Source organism: Eremothecium sinecaudum, chromosome V, assembly GCF_001548555.1.
Source record: "Eremothecium sinecaudum strain ATCC 58844 chromosome V, complete sequence".
In the NCBI taxonomy this organism is placed as follows: domain Eukaryota; kingdom Fungi; phylum Ascomycota; class Saccharomycetes; order Saccharomycetales; family Saccharomycetaceae; genus Eremothecium; species Eremothecium sinecaudum.
Window position 1 is genome coordinate 793,881 of NC_030896.1, and position 17,011 is coordinate 810,891.

Sequence of the window (17,011 nt, forward strand, 5' to 3'; positions counted from 1 at the left end):
TTTTATAAATGCAACAAATAGTGCGCGTTCCTTCAGCGGGAGACCCTATACAATGTTACACTCAATGGTGTATCGAGTCTCAGTATTTGTTCAAAGCTCGTAATACTGCATATTCTACCGACATGAACCTTGAATTTGAGACTAAAAATGTCGTTACCAGAGGTACAAGACTACCTATCCTGCTGCAAAATGAAAATGGTCCATGTGCACTAATAGCTTTGGCAAATGTATTGCTTCTATCCCCTAAATATGCTTCGAAGGCAAGCAACCTTATTAGACTAGTTCAAAAGCCTACTGTAACTTTGCATGATTTGGTTACTTCATTGGCAAATATTGCTGTGCAAAACTCTACAAGCGCTTATTCCGACACTGACAAGTTACTGAAATTATTACCACAACTCCATACTGGATTGCCAGTGGATCCTGCATTTGATGGCACATTCCGGGATACACCTGAAATGGCTCTTTTTAGGCTCTTTAATGTCAAATTGGTTCATGGCTGGTTAGTGGACCCTGACCAATTCCCCAACGACTACGAACGAATCTCCCCTTATTCCTATGATGATGCACAGAAAACTCTCGTTCTAGTAGCTGAATTCCAGGAAGATCCACAATCTACTCAACCGAATAAGCAACTCCTAAATGATGCCGCAATGCTATGCGCATTCTTGGAAGAGAGCGCCACACAACTTACTACTTACGGCCTTCAACATCTAAAGAAACTTATGCAGGATGATTGCTACGCAATTTTGTTCCGTAATAATCATTTCGCAACCATATATAAGCACAACGGCGTGCTTTTCACACTTGTAACTGATCTCGGGTATAAATATCGCTCTGACATTGTATGGCAGTCACTAGACTTTGTAGACGGCTATAGAGATGAGTTTTATACCGGAGACCTTACACCTGCCCCTATGGAGCATTCAAATGACAGAAATGACGCCATGTTTCCCAGTAATATCGATAATAATGGACCTCAAAACGCAAGTTTAGAACAAGCAAAAGACGCATCTTTCCTCACAGATGAAGAGCTTGCTAGAATGATGCAGCAAGAAGAGGATAGGCGATATGCAAAAGCGATGCAGAAGTCGTATGAAAAGTCTCATACCTCCAAGAAACATGATCTTAAATCGCAAAGCGCCAACTCGAATTGTACCAAAATACCCAAAAAAAAGACTTGAGGAAATAACCAATCTAACGATCTAATGGTACTAAATACTGCTTTCTAGATTACTGAGACTACACTTCGTTGGAGAGTTGGCTCTAACGACCGTCTACGACCAAAGGTAACCTAATCGTTATTGACGAATTCACTGGCGGCTGTGGATTAAGGGGAAGTCAGCCGCCCAATTAATATTCATAGGTGAACATATCTCGAACTCACATAAGTTTATATAAGAATAATAACTTATTTGGTCTCAAGAACAATCAGCTGTAGCAAAATATTGGTGCAGGTTAGAGGAACTGATTTATCCACAATTTTGGTCGCATTGCAGTAGCGGTAACTCTACTTAAGAATGAGCTTATTAAGTACACACGAAAACAGAAAGATCCAGTTCAATATCAATGATGGGTTGTCAGAAGTTATTGGTAGGGCAAGTACTAAAGATCCTAATAGGGTGGCAAGGCCTAATAATCTGTACTACAATGAAAAAAGTTTGAGCAAACAACATGCAATATTACATGTCAAGAAACTTGGAATACATACAAGTGACAATGATGCTGTTTATGAAAATATACGGATTTATGTTGAAGATGTTGGTAGTACCCATGGTATCATTGATTTACAAAGTAATATTAATGGTCTTGCGAAGGTAATCGATCTAAAAAATGGAGAACGCTTTGGTTTAGTTCATATGGAAAGGCCAGTAACCACTTTTCAGAGCAGGGGGGCAAGGTTGAAGTTGCAGGTCAATCTTTATCCATTGCATAATGAGATTTGGGAACTAATAATAAGAAATGTTACTTATGATGATTCCCCCTGTCCTACAACGGGTGGATTGCTCGAGAATCCCAACTTATCTTCACCTTTTTACTTCGGGACTAGCTCCGAAGGAAATTACAGTGAGGTTTGGAGCAATGAAAACTTAAGCACTTCCATGGAAGGATCCCCTATTTCGGAACAGGAACCCTTTAACGGAAGCTGTTTCTCATCTTCCAACTGTTGTAATGTCTCATATGCTAATGACAACAAGCCCGATAGATTTGAAGCAAATCTAGGTTTGCTTGGTGTGGAGTCCAATGACTCTCATGATAGTGATCACCTTTCAGATTCGGCTTCAGAAAAGGAAGGTTACAGTGGACTTCACATTGAGTCCGACAAGGCATTCGCAAAAGAGGCATTTTTACAAAAGCTGTGGCGCCAGAAGTCTGTTATAATTGGAACTTTGACTGGTTTTGTGGTAGGTTTCATAGCTGGTGCTGTGAACTTAGAGTAAACTGTCCGAAATAATCACGTTTAGTAATCTTTTAAGTAATCTTATAAGTAAATTACAGCAGTTGATTTAATGGCATATACCTACTATTGGTTATTTCCTAAATGGCGGCACATGCTATGAACTTAGTGCGAGCCAAGGTAAGCTTTAAACAGCCTAACGAAGTTACAATGGTATCGGAAATTATTATTGATAATGTGAATAATACGAAAACTTTTGAAACGAAGATGAAACGACAGAGGTCAATATATAATAAAACAAGACGCTTCAAATAAGTATCGACACTAATACCATGTTGTAGATATTTATATGAAATCGAATTTAAAGTAATGGGAGACTCTGTGTTGATAGCTCACGCGGCTCCACTGGCTACAGCTAAGGACAAAAAGGATATAGACCCTGAAATTACATTAGTCCCTGACGACACAATTAATGACGAAGAAAAGAAACAATTAGATCTAGTAATATTCGACTCGGCCGCTTCTAAAATCGAGCAAAATCTTATGCATTTAGATGGATCTTTGAACATTAAGCGTTCGAAGAAATCTAAACCAAAGAAGCATAAAAGTGTACGAAAGAATAAGCACAAGAGAAAAAAGGTACAAAAACTAGAAAAATCAAAGATTCCAAATAATAATGGTCTGTTTCGTGGCATGGTAATTGGTTCTTTTATTGGGGCCGCTATAACCGAATTGATTATAGGAAAACTCTAAAATGCTCATTATATACACTAAATAATGTAAAGGAACAAGTAAATAAAGACATGGATTTAGGCTAATCTATCGATTATACCTCGATTGCGATGTCCGATTATTCATAAAATTCCTCTGCTGTGGTCTGTTATTGTGGTTGTTATTTCCATTCTTGCCAAATGGGATCTTGTTCGTCCTACCAAACAGTATATCCTTCTCTTTATCGGTCAGAACATATTCAAGCATCTTAGCTTCTCCAAGTTGCTTTATGAATCCCAGTAATTTGGAGTTTTCACTAGCCATTGAACGTTGTACCAAACCTAAGTTCAATCTCGGCTGTGGGTTGTACCTATTCACCTGGTTTTGGATGGAGTTTATAAAATTCTTTTCTTTCTTCACCTGCACCAACGGGCTTGATGCTATGTGTTTATCTTCAATATTCATGTCCTTTTTATGCTTCTCCTTGTTATTCGATATCTTTACCAGCCACATCTTACGTCGATCTTCTCGCCACTTAGCAATATCGTCCTCAGTCTTTAGTGAAATCGACGTACCTGGTATTAAGAGACTATCATCGCCTGCAGTCCCATCTATTTCATCATCTGATATATGTTCTGTACGAATATTACAATTGTTGACCTCATTGTCTTCATTTTCTTCAATCCTCGTACCCTTAGTCTCTTTTAACTCCATCTCGGACGTCAAACTTGCTTTCAGAACATCGCCTTTCTCCTCTTTTTTCACTATATCATGTATGGTATTCCTATGGTTCGCGTTAGGTATGGATTCGGCCATCTGAGGCACTATATGGGGGTATTGGCTTACCTGAGGCGGTTGTAAGTAATAAGGATAAGCATACTGAGGGGCATGTTGCCATTGAGGGGCATAACCAAGCTGCGGCATCCCATAATATCCTTCCGCATACTGGCCATAATCAGGTTGCTGATATAACATATTAGGGACATGAGCAGGATTATTTTCAAAGTTATTTGGTCTATAACGCTTAGGTGGAGGCCCTTCTAAAGTACCTGACGATGTTGGCTTAGGAAGATTCGCTGGTACTGGTGCATTGTAGTTATATCGAGTATTATCCATGATGGGTAGGTAATTTCTATAGTAGTTATTCTCAACCCAATTATTGCCTCTGAACGCCAAACTAACCAACTTGTAAGTCATCTCATCACCTAACTTTAAGCTTCTGCATTTAAAATCTTCAAAAAAAAAGAAAATGCAAAAGGCTTACCCGGATTTATTACAAATTCTTTCATTAACATGGAATCGACTTCCCTTAACACCACTTACTTCTTGACTATTCGTTCCTAAAATAGAGTCTGTATCAACTCTAAAACTCACCTCTTGCCTTTTCCCAGGTTCATTTTATCACCCGTTCCAAGAATAAAATAATATCCATCACTATGTCTCAACCTGTACAAAGAGCTGCAGCACAATCTTTAATTTCAAAATACATTAACAAAGAGACTTTAAAATATGTATTCACTACCCATTTCTGGGGCCCTGTTTCTAACTTTGGTATCCCTATAGCAGCAATTGTGGATTTGAAGAAAGACCCTGAATTAATTTCCGGTTCAATGACTGCAGCTTTGGTTGTTTACTCCGCTGTATTCATGAGATACGCATTAGCTGTTACTCCACAGAACTATTTATTGTTTGGTTGTCATATCATTAATGAAACTGCGCAATTAGGCCAAGGTTTCAGGTGGTTACAATATCATTATCTTAGTGGGAAAGAGCAAATAACGCAAGCCAAAAACACTACCGAAACCAGCGCCAGCAAATAAGGTAACTGTGGAAAGGCAGAGACGCTATTCTTAAGCTAGTTTTTCATATTGCATAGTGTTTTAAAGCTATCCTCAGCCATTTTTATATCAAAATAGTAATTCACATCATATCCAGTTTATCAAATAATCCTTTGGGTAAAGACTGTTGAGTTGGTCCTAAATCTGTGCCCTGTGTGTCGCGCGTATCCTCGTTATCGGCAGCAACATTTTTATGATTCTTGTTTTCAAGTTTTCGTACCTTCAAGTGCTCCAGAAACTTTTGTTTCTCCTTCTTAAGGATAGTGATTTGATCTTCGTGAGGACTGTCGTCTCTAGATTCTGTCGCTCCCCATGCAACAGTTGTTGCAGCCCGCTTCAATGCCCTGCTGCCTGGAAGAGATGACATTCGCTGCTCTAACTGATCTTGTGTAATATTTACTCCACCCTCGTAGTCTTCTTCATCTTCCAGGAATAGTTTACTCTGTACAGGGTTGCGGTGCCAATTGCGTCTCACTGGTAGACTTGACGCACTATCGGCAGGAGGCGTACTCCCTGCGCGCATTTTGTGGGCTTCTGAAGTTGCTTTATCCAACAAATTGGCTGTTTTCTTAGGTGATCTTGCAACCGGTTGAATAGTTTTCTTTTGCTGAGCGAGTCCATTAATACTGACATCGTCAGTGATCTGTACCAGTGTCAGCTTAACCTCGTCACGATCAATTTCAAAAAATACTGGATCACCAGGCATGCAGAACCAGCAATTAACAATACAGCTACCTTTCCATGCCTGGTTAACTGTAAAGAAATTCTTAAAATCTTTTAATTTGAACGATATCTGCTTGGTTGGAAGGTTTTTGGGATCTCGTTCATGACCTTCTGTTGTGTTAAAAAGGCAGTAATGCTCTAAATCTTGTGTGTCAATGGAATTACTCATAGATATTGCCTGCTTCAAAACGTCTTGTTTCCTCAAATTGTAAATCCCCTTCGAGAATGCTGTAATAACCATTTTGTTAATGTTTAGATCTAACTTAATTTCTTCTGTGCTTGCTGTGCAGGTTGCGATAAAGTTCTTCCATATAGTACTATCCATACTAATGAAATTGATTTCATTCTCAGGCTGTAGTACCTTTGGTCTTTGAATTGCTGCAATACTTTGATTAAACTTCGCATTATCCAATTGTCGTCTTACAACTTCAAAAACACCTACTAGCCTGGGATCAAGCATCTCACTCTCTTGTGATTCAGCACTTGTAGCATATATATCAAGGAATCGTTTCTTATACTTGAGATCTATTACAATCGGATCATACTTTATAGGATTAAACCCAGGAGAAAACTCTTTGGTTATAAGTGACTCGGTATATATGCCTATCTGCAGCTTATTCACCATCGATTCAGGGCACGTAGAGGTGTTGTTGATTAGAATTGTATACTTTTTAATAGGATCACTATCTGGTTTTCGAGCTAATAAGGAAAGATGACGACCATTTATTTGGAACGAGTATAATTTATGTTGCCAGCCTTTCACGTCTTCAATTAGCTGAACTCCCTCCTCCCCAAACACTATCATGCCTGGCTCAAAACAGTACTCGTCAAAAAATTCTGCATACAGGCTGATCTGACACATTGTGGTGTCTGTTGAATTCATAGTCCATATTAGAAGCTCATTGGAAGTGATTGTAAAGTTAATCGTTTGATTAATAGTTGATAAAGTATGAATAGCTTTCGACCATATAGATTGCTGCAAAGTTGTGGTGATGACAGCTTTAAATGACATCAATCTGATACTGTTCAGCAGGCTATTGTAAGGGAATTCTCAGTCGAGGTTATGATTAAGCGCCTAACTATCTTAGTTTATCGGAAAATACATAGTAGTCGATTTTAATCAAGATACACGGGCAGCGCCAAATGAAAGAATTAGTAAAAACGCAAGATTACCAGTATATAGTAATTAATGTAATAATAAACTACTGAAAACCTACAATAGGAGGAGAAACTTCTTCTCCAGTACTTTCGCCGGCTGATTTAGATTTCTGCTGTGACTTTGGCTTCTTCTTCTTCTTCTTCTTGCCACTTGATGCTTCTTTGTCTTTTGAATGCTTCTTCTTCTTTTTGATAATCACTACTTCCTCGGCAGTAGATCCATTGTATTCATCGACCAACTGTTGCTGGGAAAACTTTTCTCTCAGTTTTTGCAAGTCAACTGGTTCATAGTATTCATCTCGTTTTTCATACTCACGCTTACTGAAATCAAAAGAGTCTAAATTATTCTTTGTTTGTAAGGCTATTCTATTACGAATAGAAGAGGATATGCTTTGCCTTTCTGAATTATCATCATCTACAGCACGATCACTGATTCCATCAACGATCACAGCGTCGGAGATGACCCTGACCTTAGTCTTCTTCTTCTTCTTAGGCTTTAGTTGATGTTCACTATCCGCAGTCAAAGTAGCCATAGTTTTCGCGGGCTCTGGAGTTACCTCTTCGCCACTGATTAGACTATAAGTCTTCTTAGTGGAGTTATTATCATCGTTCAAATAGAATGGGTTATTCAATCTCTCCTGCCTTCTGCGTTCTTGTAATGCCTCCTGTTCTTCTGGTGACAGAATTAAGTACGGAGCTTCGTCTAAAAATGTATCTGGAGTATGCTTGTCTTCACTTTCAGAGTCATATGGGGATTGAATTCCGTCAAATGATTCTTCCTTAGTTATCATTTCTTCAAGTTCCTTTTCAGTTAAAAATGGAGTATCCAAATCAATTTTAGCGCTATACTGAAGCTTTCTTTGAGTCCCGGCAATTATAGGCTGTAACTCAAAACCATTGAAAAAGCTTGCTAACACCTCGGTTATTAGAAGAGGCAGTTCTTCACTATCATCTTCAGATAATGATTCCAAGCATAATCTTAAAAATTCCAGGGTTTCTGAGGCCCTTTCTTGCACTTCAAAATTCTTAGATGTCACAAAAGATTCCATGAGCACAACCATTTCAGATGTGACCTGTTTAACTGTCGCAATTGGTATACTCACAGCTCCATTACACCAGTTGCTGTATATTTTCAGCATTGCAGGAATCATTATTTGTTGTACCTCCGGTTCATAGCTTTTGGCATTCTTTACAAAAAAGCTTATAATCTCCTCCTTGTTTTCAAGCAAATAAGAATATTCACCTAAACACCATATGCATTCCTTCAAAACACCTGGTAGTTGTTTGTTGATTGTGTCAGTTGTTATTAACTTTGCAATCATGACGATAGTTTTGTCCCTTAATTCAGGTACCTTAATCATGACATTCCGCACCTGCTCTCCTACCTTATTGCCTAAACTTTTATCAGGTAAATCTTGCGAAACAACGCAGAGGTCTGACAATAAGGCGAGGTACCACTCAAAATCTCCAATATTGACATAATTGTTCATAGAAGTTATTTTGCAAATTGTATGCACCATCTTACATTTATAGGAGTCAGGTATATCGATGCTAAATTCCTGATTATCAATATTAATTGTATCCACATCAACCAATTGCTTTAGTAAACTTTTAACAGCATCGATACTATTATCTTCGTTGATAACTCCTTCTAATAGCTCGAGGGCCTTGCTCCTAATAGATACATCAACATCCTTCAAAAGCCGCAGAATTAAATTATCAAAATTGGAAATAAAATCCGGATTAATCTTCCCTATTTTATAGAATAACACACAGCTAATATAACGCAAATTTGGATCCGTTGAACTACAGAAGTCATGCAGTTTGTCCAAACATGCTACAGCAGTGTCGTAATCATCTGGCTCAAGCATATTTCCCCTAATTATGCAATTTATTGATTCATAGACCACAGATATCGCAGATGTGCTATCCATCAATTCCAATACATTAGGCAGTAATTTTATTCTTAGTTTAGTTTCCACCTGTGATAGATTTGTAAATAACTTCAAAAGCCTAATGATAACCCAATTGTTATCAACCTTGATCAGCATTTGGTAGAGTAAGGGTGATAATTGAATAAAGGGGTGTGGATTATGCTTCGAAAGCTCACATATAATACTTACAGTAGCAGATACCACAGAAAGATCATCATCCTCGAGTCTACCCACAAATTTATCAAAATTGTCCCTCAAGGCTTCGGGATACTGTAAAAACACTTTAAATAACGCTGTTACAGCCTTCTTCCTAATATATGGTTTAGCGCTGTTCAACATTAGTAGTAAATCATCACATATGTCTCGGGCCAATTCTGGGGTAACAATAGTAGATAACCCACTTAAAGCAATCCCCATCCTAACAGTATCATTCTTTGCACTATACTTTAGGTCCTTTTTCAACAAATTGGTCGCCAACATTAGAATATCGCTATCCTTATGGAAGCTTTGTGAAGCTGCCAAATAACCTACCCTTTTCTGTTGGATTTTATTGCTGCTCATAACTTCCAGTACATGAAAGTTTGCCCAAGCCATATCAAAGCCATACATCTCTAAATAGGTCAATTTCAATATCGCATTGGTCTTCGAATTAAAGTCCGAACTCTTGACTTCTTCTCTGCACTCACTTAAAACATTAATCAAAAATTCATGCAACTGTTCCGGTGTATCAGTATGTGATCTAATACCCTTGATCAAGTCCTTAAGCGACTTTTCAAAGAACAAACCAAAAGGACGTAACCTCTGCTTAACCTCATCAGCTGTCGGGGTATATAATGTCGACATTGAGGTCTTTTTCAGTTTTCTACCTGTCCTGTTGTTATGCTTTCTGTCTATATAGTAAATTTTGAGTAGTTTATTATTGCTGATATTTAGGGATTTCAAATGATATATTTGAGATTGTCCAATAATAACGGGCAAAAAGCGTCGAAATATAAAGATGAGCGATGAAAGCAGTACTGATACTCGGTCAAGGACCCCATCTATTAGCTCAAGGCAATTTGTGATCCCCGAAGATGGTATGACCACCTTAGATATCGATAATTCGACTCAAGATAGCATAGAAGCCGAGGGATGGAACTCGGCGGATCAAGACTCTTATAATAATAGTAGCGAGGATCAAGAAAGTTCTCAAAATAATGATAACAGTCAGGCGACATTACTATCACAATTGCTTCCTCAGAATAATACCTTTTTCACGGGAAATCAAGTAACACCTATGTTTGATACTAGTAAATATTTATTTGAATCTCTTTGGCAGGCGCTTAATGGCGTTGACTTTTCTGAAGCGATATCTTTGCAGACTAAGACATCAGCGATCGTTAATTCTAAAAGTCGGGAACTAATTATGCTTATAGAGGAGACTGAAGAGAAGCTGAGGTACTTCAGTGAGGTTTTTGACGTTGGTGAACAAACTGCGCGTAGGATTAAGAATAACTTAGAGGATATTACCCGGAAAGTTGACAAGATTAAGCCCTTTCTTGGGCGAGACTTCCCTATTGAATATAACCAATCAATGGAGAAGATATTCGACCGCACTCTCTAATAAAATGCCTTGCTAGTATTTGAGTATATACGTCCTATACCTGTCTAACTGCGTTGTCCCTTAGCCGACTTTCCAAACTTCTAGACCAATTATGTGGAATTTCTTGCCTTCTCGACTTAACGTATCATTCCCAAACGTTAGACTGGGCTCAGTTGAGCCATGTACAAGGCCTTCGTCGCACCATAGGCCGTAATGGCCGTTCCCAGCGCCCATTGATAAAAACATGTTGGTAGAATATATGCAAAATTCATTAATACCCGTATATGTGTAACCCCTAAATTGCAATCTATGCGATGTAAGCTCGTCATTATGGTCATGAATATGAGCCGGCCTCCCGAGGACGACGTTAGGAACCTTATCTACCTTCCATAAGAAACATTCCCCATTCCCGTAATAGCGTCTCCCTTCGGTCTGGTGAAAGGGTTCATTAGCATATGCCCCGAAAACACCACCTTTCCTATCTCTAATAACTAGTAGGTAACCCACTCTACTATTTCCTTGATCCGAAAACCTTACACGTTCATATAGAGAATGCAGAGAAGCGCCATGTTGTTCTAAGCTGTATAGTAAATGCCAGTCGGTGTACAGTTGGATCCTCCTAGGTAGTAATGTCCGAACTTCCTCGCAGAGTTCACTGTTTAGTAAGCGATCACGAGTTGAACTTTTAAAACCTATCAGTTTTATTGGCGGCAGCGGGGAGTTATCTTCGAAGGGATATTCTTTAAGAGCTAGTTCGTTTACTTCTTTCTTTGGCATTGTTGGTCTTGTATTGTATGATAGGGATCGGTGTAACTTTTTGAAAGTAGTTCTCCAGCCATCTGTACTCATTGTGAAATCTTATCGGTACGATTATAGTTATGTCTCTACTCCTATTTCATTACTTCAAAGCTTATATGCCTTCTTAAGGTCCGTTAGTTTTATTGCAGATCAACTATTATTAAAAACTATTTCAATACTATTAATACTTCGTACATTTGAAACATTATGATTTGTGAGTAGTCTATTTTTAAGATATATATATACAATACAGAACACCTGAGGGGATTATAGTCCACTAGTTAAGCATTAAGAATCCATTAACCAATAAGAGCTATTTTCCGCTAAACGAACATATTTATTTTGATAGAACTGGCTAATGCTCATACAGTCCTTCTTTTTGTAAAGTATTAGCACAGTCAAGCATTATTTTTGCTTGCTGAGCAATGTCCCGCAAGTGGGAGACAACTTTCTTGTTACCACTGTAAAAGCCGTAAATGGTGTATTTAATACCAACCTTCTTGCATAATTCTATGACATGAGGCTGGGCTTCTCTCAGGTTATGCCTTGGCAACCTTGGGAATAAGTGATGCACAATTTGAAATTGAAGGCCTCCGTGGAAAAAGTCAAGCCAAGGAGGACAGTGCACATCCATAGAAGATCTTACTTGCCTCAAAGGGAACGACTCTTTAGGAGAGACAGTAGCAGAAGACATAGCGAAATGCGATAAGAGGATCTGGACATGTAGAATTACGGTAACACAATGGGAAACCAAAACGTACTGCACTCTCTCCCAGAAAGTGTTGAGTCCGCAGATAAGAATGAGGTAGACGAACCAATAGTTGAAGAAGAGCATACCAGCAATTTCGAGATAGCGGAACCACGCTGCGGAACCATTGCAAGGGCCCAAAAACGACAGCAGATGGGTCCAGCTTAGAACGTAAAGGTTAAACCTACCGAATGCCAATATAGGATAGTAGTAATAATGCTGTAGAGGCACTAATTTCTTCGCCAGTATATCGAATGTGACGTATCTTTCGTAGTACGTCGAGTAAAGGTTCTTGAAAAACCGCACGCTGCTTGCAAAAAATGGCAGCTGCTGGATATCTGGATCATGTTCGGGATCGTTTGTGACCAAGTGGTGGACGTTATGACTGCGCTTCCACCATCCCAATGATAATCCTCCAATGAATGAAGCGATTATTATACCTATAACACTGTCCACCTGGTAGTGGTGAGTAATGGAGATGTGCCCCGCATCGTGCGCAATAAATACTGCTTGTTGCCAAGCACATCCCAAAAGAAATGCAGATAATAACTGCATATTCTTGTGATACAAAGTGTAGTAGACAAGGAATAACAGCGTACCTATTCTCGCAGCTTCCTTCAGGTACTTGTAGTAACGACAGTTGAATAAACCCGCTTCCAGTAGTAGCTTACGGGTCTTCTCGTACTCTTCAAGAATATAAGCTTGAGTGTCTGGATCGAAGCTAGGCAACTCTGCCTCTTCATCCTCGATAAGCTTGGCATCAAACCTTTCAGAAGGCAGCATAGGATCAGCGATCACTGTATCGTAAAGCGTCGCCTGTGAGTTAAGCGTTGAATCACAAGACTGCGAAGATGACGAGGAGTAAAGTGTAGCCTCACTTTCCTCATCATCCTCATCGATATCTAGCTTGGTGTTTTTAGAATCCTGAGTTTTACCGGCTTGAATAGGCGGAAGTAGGTTTTCCCAACGGTAGTCAATCCTGCCTATACGCCACTTAGCAAAAGTATCTATGGTGTCATCGCCATGTAAAATATTCATCTCCGTAGTAGCATCTTTCCCTACCAAATGGTATATCACCTTATCTCCACCAGGATGATATTTAATCCATTTATCTAACCTAAGCACTAGAGAATTGTATATAACAAGGACTTCACCTTTTGAGATCCTATCTTTGATCTCAGTTCTCGTTAAGACCGAATCCCTTGACATCACAATAAATGGCCTGGGATCACCAGTACTACATGAATATTTAGTCTGATTCGATAGCTCATCGCCAGGCCCTATATATGTATTGCTTTAACTATTACCTGGCTTTCTTTTTTCTTACTTTTCGCGTACACCGATAAACTTCACATTCACAAAACGGGGCGTTGTAACAGGCTTGGTTTCCGCTGCACAGGCTTTGTTTCCTGATGCCCTTAACGTCTAAAAATTGCTATATATAACCCCACCAAGTCGTCATACTTAGCCCCGCAAACATATCAATCTCTTATCTCTAAACGTGTGCCCTATATTATTTTACAGAATGTTAACTACAATAAATTTTTTAAATAGGATTTTTCATATGTACAATATTCTATTATTCAAAAGTGATCTTTTTAGGCTTCTTGCTTAAGTCAACCGACTTATAGAAAGCACCGTATGCACTATGTTCCTTCTTCTTTGTATGAGTTCCGAATTTTTTTAATTCCTCTGGAACAAGCTGGTTTGCTCCGTTCAAGACGTTTACAAGGGCTCCGGCTAAATGCTTTTCTTGATCAGTAAATAATGTATGCGCAATACCAGTGGCACCAGCTCTACCTGTACGACCAATTCTGTGAACATAGTCTTCTACAGTTAGAGGGAACGTTAAGTTGATGACCGCCTTGACGTTGGGGATGTCTAGACCTCGAGCAGCAACGTCAGTTGCAAGAAGAATTTTTGATTTCCCGGTCTTAAAGTCGTTTAGCGCTTGAGTTCTTTGCTGTTGAGATAAATCACCGTGGATTGCAGCAACGTGGTAACCATTGTACTTGAGGTTCCTTTCAACTCTTGTTGCTTCTTTCTTGTACAAGGCAAATATCAAGACTTTGTCGTCTTTTTTAGAACCAGACTGATACTTTTTTAAGAGCTCTAGGAGCCTCCTATCCTTTTTGAATTGGTCTATAACTTCGACGACTTGGGTGATTTTTTTGTTTGCGGTTAACTCCTCTCTATTACCGATAGAGATTTTGACCGGGTCTTTCATAAACGTTGCAGCCAGCTCACGGACTTCTTCTGGCCAAGTAGCGGTGAACATCAATGTCTGCCTGTTGCTAGAACGTGTGTGACTTACAATCTTTTTGATATCCTCTTCAAAACCCTTTTCTAACATTCTATCCGCCTCATCGAGGACCAAGTACTCCACTGCGGACAAGTCGATGGCGCCTTCTTCTAGAAGATCCAATAACCTGCCCGGAGTAGCGACGACAATTTGGGATCTCTTAACCTGCGCTCTTTGTTCATCTTTAGGTACACCACCATAAATACAACAACATTGCAAAGAGACCGTGTCAGTAAGCTTAACTAAGTTATCATAAATTTGAGATGCCAACTCTCTTGTTGGTGAAATAACCAAGCATCGAACGTTATTATCTTTGCGTCCGGATGTAAGAATGTTGTTTACAGCAGGCACTCCAAACGCAAAAGTCTTCCCTGATCCGGTTTCGGCAACACCAATGACATTCTTTCCAGACAGTAAATATGGCCAGGATATAGCCTGTATAGGAGTTGGTTTTGAAAACTTAGAGATTTCCTCCTGAATCTTATGATGCAACCTAACGTTTGAAAACGACAATAGCGGTCTTAAACCCAACGATTCGGGGTCATCGACGGTAGCTTCGTTATCCTTGAAGAACTGATCTATTTCAGACTGAGGAACATTACTTAGTTCTTCAGTCTCGATGTATGTCGAGTTAGACTGAGCTTTGGAGGCCTTTTTTGGCTGGTGCTTCACTTGATCCTCAGTCTTTTCTACCTTCTCTTCCTTGTCTTTCCTCTCTTTCTTCGATGAGCTCTCCTTCTTTTCAACCTTCTCCTTCTTATCCTTCTTATCCTTCTTGTCCTTCTTGTCCTTCTTGTCCTTCTTCTCTTTCTTGTCCTTCTTCTCTTTCTTATCCTTCTTCTCTTTTTTGTCCTTCTTCACCTTGACCGGCTTATCCTCCTTCCTCTTTTTAGCATCTACAACCTCATCATCTTGTATCTTTCTTTTCTTATCCTTAATCTCGTCCTTCGCCATAGCTGCTTCTAGTAGATATCAATCGTTATAATAGTTTGACGTTTATTGGTCTAGTCATCTCATCGCATCTTTATAAAAATTTTCAATATGCGTATTTTCTTTTTTAGTAAATGATGAGCTTCAAGAACCGCCCATCTACTAAGAAATAAAACTTTCACCTAAAAACTTATTAATATAATGCTATGTAGATTTTACCTTATACTGCAATTTTCCGTCGCTATCTGGTGACTCGGTACTAGCAGTAAGAGTGACGCCGGTAAGTTCTTCGTCGTCAACAAGGTAGAAGCTGTAACGACCCTTAAAACACCAGTATAGTAATGAATAAACCAAATACCCGACAATCACAACTGATACATAATTCATATTGTTTGCTGTGACGGGCATCATTGGCGGTAAGCTGAAAAAAACCAGGGCAAACAATGTCCATGCTAATACAACTATATTACAGAACGCGCCGAATTTTCCGAGCCAGAAAGGACCATGCTTTATCTGTCTCTTCTTAATTAGGAGACAAATAATAGGTACAGCATAGGACAAAAGTAAAAATGCGATGCACCCTGTGATCAGGGAGTTGAATGCAGTAATTGATGCCAAATATAAGACACCCAAAAGTGATATAACAGCACATGAAATGAGGTGGGCATTAAGAGGTACACTAAGTCCAGGATTAACTTGTGCCCATATTCTTGAGTAAGGAAGACCATTGTCTCTAGCAAAGGACCAGCAAAGCCTAGCTTGCCAGGTGTGGCATGCTATTATACATCCAAACGAAGTTAGCAACACCAAGAAACCCAGTATTAAGGCACCGACCTTCGACTGCAAAATCTGGCTGTATATATCTAGGATAGGGGACCCTGTATTTGAGTTGAAAATAGCGTCCAAATCCTTCATAGAGAAGAAAATTGCTATAACATAGCAGAAGGAAGTTACAAATCCAATAGCAATCGTCCCCATGATTGCCATAGGAATGACTCGTTCCGGTTTTTTGACTTCAAAGGCCATGTGAGTTGCACAATCAAGACACGAAAAAGACCAGGCAGGGTTTATCAACCCCACAATAAACGCAAGCACGCTGCTATTCCAACCAGTCTCGTTTCTGAAAGTATAAAACACAAAATTCGGATCATTATAGCTTCCATGAGAACACGCTAACACAGTAATCAATATCGTGACAAAAGATATCAACGATACATACAACGCACTAGATGAGATTATAGGAAGCGTTCTACCATGACAATTGAAAAGAGTTAATAGAGCATGTAAAATCTCGAAGCAGACAAAGACATGCCAACTCTTAATCTTATATTCAGGGTGAAACATTGCATACATTCCCACAATTTGAGTAGCAGACGATAAAGTAGTTGAAGCACTTGTAAAAATAGAACCCGCCCATGCAAGAGATCCACACATATACGCAGCTAATCGTTTATACTTGGGAGAAGCCAACTTCAATGACCACCAAAATTGCCCTCCAGCGTGTGGGTAGGCTGATGACAATTCTCCCAAAGAGACACCGACGCACACTGAAATTAAGGCAATAATTATAATACCATAAACGATCATCATTGGCCCACCAGAGTTGATTCCTGTTATCATAGCTACGGAAATCCCAAACCAAGAATTAGTCAAGCCAAACCCAATACCAAGCACCGACCAGAAAGAGAATGACTTCCGTAATTGATAATTATCGCCATCGTTAGAAATGCAACAGTTCTTTTCTACTTCCTGATATTTCGGCTCCTCGTCTTCAACATTTGAAAAAGACTCTTTCGACATTATCTTGTGGAACCTATAGTTGTTGTTGTTGCTGCTGTTGCTGTTGTCTAATCAATAATGCACCTGTATCCTCAATAAATTAAACTGGG

At 39.2% G+C, this 17,011-nt stretch overlaps 12 protein-coding genes across 12 annotated transcripts; 5 read left to right on the forward strand and 7 right to left on the reverse strand.

Annotated features, from left to right (window-relative positions):
• Positions 1 to 122: 122 nt before the first annotated feature.
• AW171_hschr53293 (MINDY family deubiquitinase) lies at positions 123 to 1,184 on the forward strand (the record flags this gene model as incomplete). Its single annotated transcript, XM_018132852.1, has 1 exon — positions 123 to 1,184. The coding sequence occupies one exon, from the start codon at positions 123 to 125 to the stop codon at positions 1,182 to 1,184; it is 1,062 nt and encodes a 353-aa protein (XP_017988341.1).
• Positions 1,185 to 1,520: 336 nt separating this feature from the next.
• Positions 1,521 to 2,441, forward strand: AW171_hschr53294 (uncharacterized protein; the record flags this gene model as incomplete). Its single annotated transcript, XM_018132853.1, has 1 exon — positions 1,521 to 2,441. The coding sequence occupies one exon, from the start codon at positions 1,521 to 1,523 to the stop codon at positions 2,439 to 2,441; it is 921 nt and encodes a 306-aa protein (XP_017988342.1).
• A 326-nt stretch (positions 2,442 to 2,767) lies between these two features.
• Positions 2,768 to 3,151, forward strand: PRM3 (pheromone-regulated protein PRM3; the record flags this gene model as incomplete). The annotated part of the gene is made up of 1 exon (XM_018132854.1): positions 2,768 to 3,151. One exon carries the CDS (start codon positions 2,768 to 2,770, stop codon positions 3,149 to 3,151), a length of 384 nt encoding a protein of 127 aa, XP_017988343.1.
• A 66-nt stretch (positions 3,152 to 3,217) lies between these two features.
• Positions 3,218 to 4,306, reverse strand: RSA1 (Rsa1p; the record flags this gene model as incomplete). Its single annotated transcript, XM_018132855.1, has 1 exon — positions 3,218 to 4,306. One exon carries the CDS (start codon positions 4,304 to 4,306, stop codon positions 3,218 to 3,220), a length of 1,089 nt encoding a protein of 362 aa, XP_017988344.1.
• Positions 4,307 to 4,545: 239 nt separating this feature from the next.
• On the forward strand, positions 4,546 to 4,929 carry MPC1 (pyruvate transporter MPC1; the record flags this gene model as incomplete). The annotated part of the gene is made up of 1 exon (XM_018132856.1): positions 4,546 to 4,929. One exon carries the CDS (start codon positions 4,546 to 4,548, stop codon positions 4,927 to 4,929), a length of 384 nt encoding a protein of 127 aa, XP_017988345.1.
• Positions 4,930 to 5,029: 100 nt separating this feature from the next.
• DDC1 (Ddc1p) lies at positions 5,030 to 6,682 on the reverse strand (the record flags this gene model as incomplete). Its single annotated transcript, XM_018132857.1, has 1 exon — positions 5,030 to 6,682. One exon carries the CDS (start codon positions 6,680 to 6,682, stop codon positions 5,030 to 5,032), a length of 1,653 nt encoding a protein of 550 aa, XP_017988346.1.
• A 190-nt stretch (positions 6,683 to 6,872) lies between these two features.
• On the reverse strand, positions 6,873 to 9,605 carry APL5 (Apl5p; the record flags this gene model as incomplete). Its single annotated transcript, XM_018132858.1, has 1 exon — positions 6,873 to 9,605. The coding sequence occupies one exon, from the start codon at positions 9,603 to 9,605 to the stop codon at positions 6,873 to 6,875; it is 2,733 nt and encodes a 910-aa protein (XP_017988347.1).
• Positions 9,606 to 9,759: 154 nt separating this feature from the next.
• KXD1 (Kxd1p) lies at positions 9,760 to 10,365 on the forward strand (the record flags this gene model as incomplete). Its single annotated transcript, XM_018132859.1, has 1 exon — positions 9,760 to 10,365. One exon carries the CDS (start codon positions 9,760 to 9,762, stop codon positions 10,363 to 10,365), a length of 606 nt encoding a protein of 201 aa, XP_017988348.1.
• A 60-nt stretch (positions 10,366 to 10,425) lies between these two features.
• Positions 10,426 to 11,193, reverse strand: OXR1 (Oxr1p; the record flags this gene model as incomplete). The annotated part of the gene is made up of 1 exon (XM_018132860.1): positions 10,426 to 11,193. One exon carries the CDS (start codon positions 11,191 to 11,193, stop codon positions 10,426 to 10,428), a length of 768 nt encoding a protein of 255 aa, XP_017988349.1.
• A 304-nt stretch (positions 11,194 to 11,497) lies between these two features.
• Positions 11,498 to 13,099, reverse strand: AW171_hschr53302 (fatty acid desaturase; the record flags this gene model as incomplete). The annotated part of the gene is made up of 1 exon (XM_018132861.1): positions 11,498 to 13,099. One exon carries the CDS (start codon positions 13,097 to 13,099, stop codon positions 11,498 to 11,500), a length of 1,602 nt encoding a protein of 533 aa, XP_017988350.1.
• Positions 13,100 to 13,469: 370 nt separating this feature from the next.
• DBP3 (RNA-dependent ATPase DBP3) lies at positions 13,470 to 15,146 on the reverse strand (the record flags this gene model as incomplete). Its single annotated transcript, XM_018132862.1, has 1 exon — positions 13,470 to 15,146. One exon carries the CDS (start codon positions 15,144 to 15,146, stop codon positions 13,470 to 13,472), a length of 1,677 nt encoding a protein of 558 aa, XP_017988351.1.
• Positions 15,147 to 15,326: 180 nt separating this feature from the next.
• On the reverse strand, positions 15,327 to 16,922 carry HNM1 (Hnm1p; the record flags this gene model as incomplete). The annotated part of the gene is made up of 1 exon (XM_018132863.1): positions 15,327 to 16,922. The coding sequence occupies one exon, from the start codon at positions 16,920 to 16,922 to the stop codon at positions 15,327 to 15,329; it is 1,596 nt and encodes a 531-aa protein (XP_017988352.1).
• Positions 16,923 to 17,011: the final 89 nt, after the last annotated feature.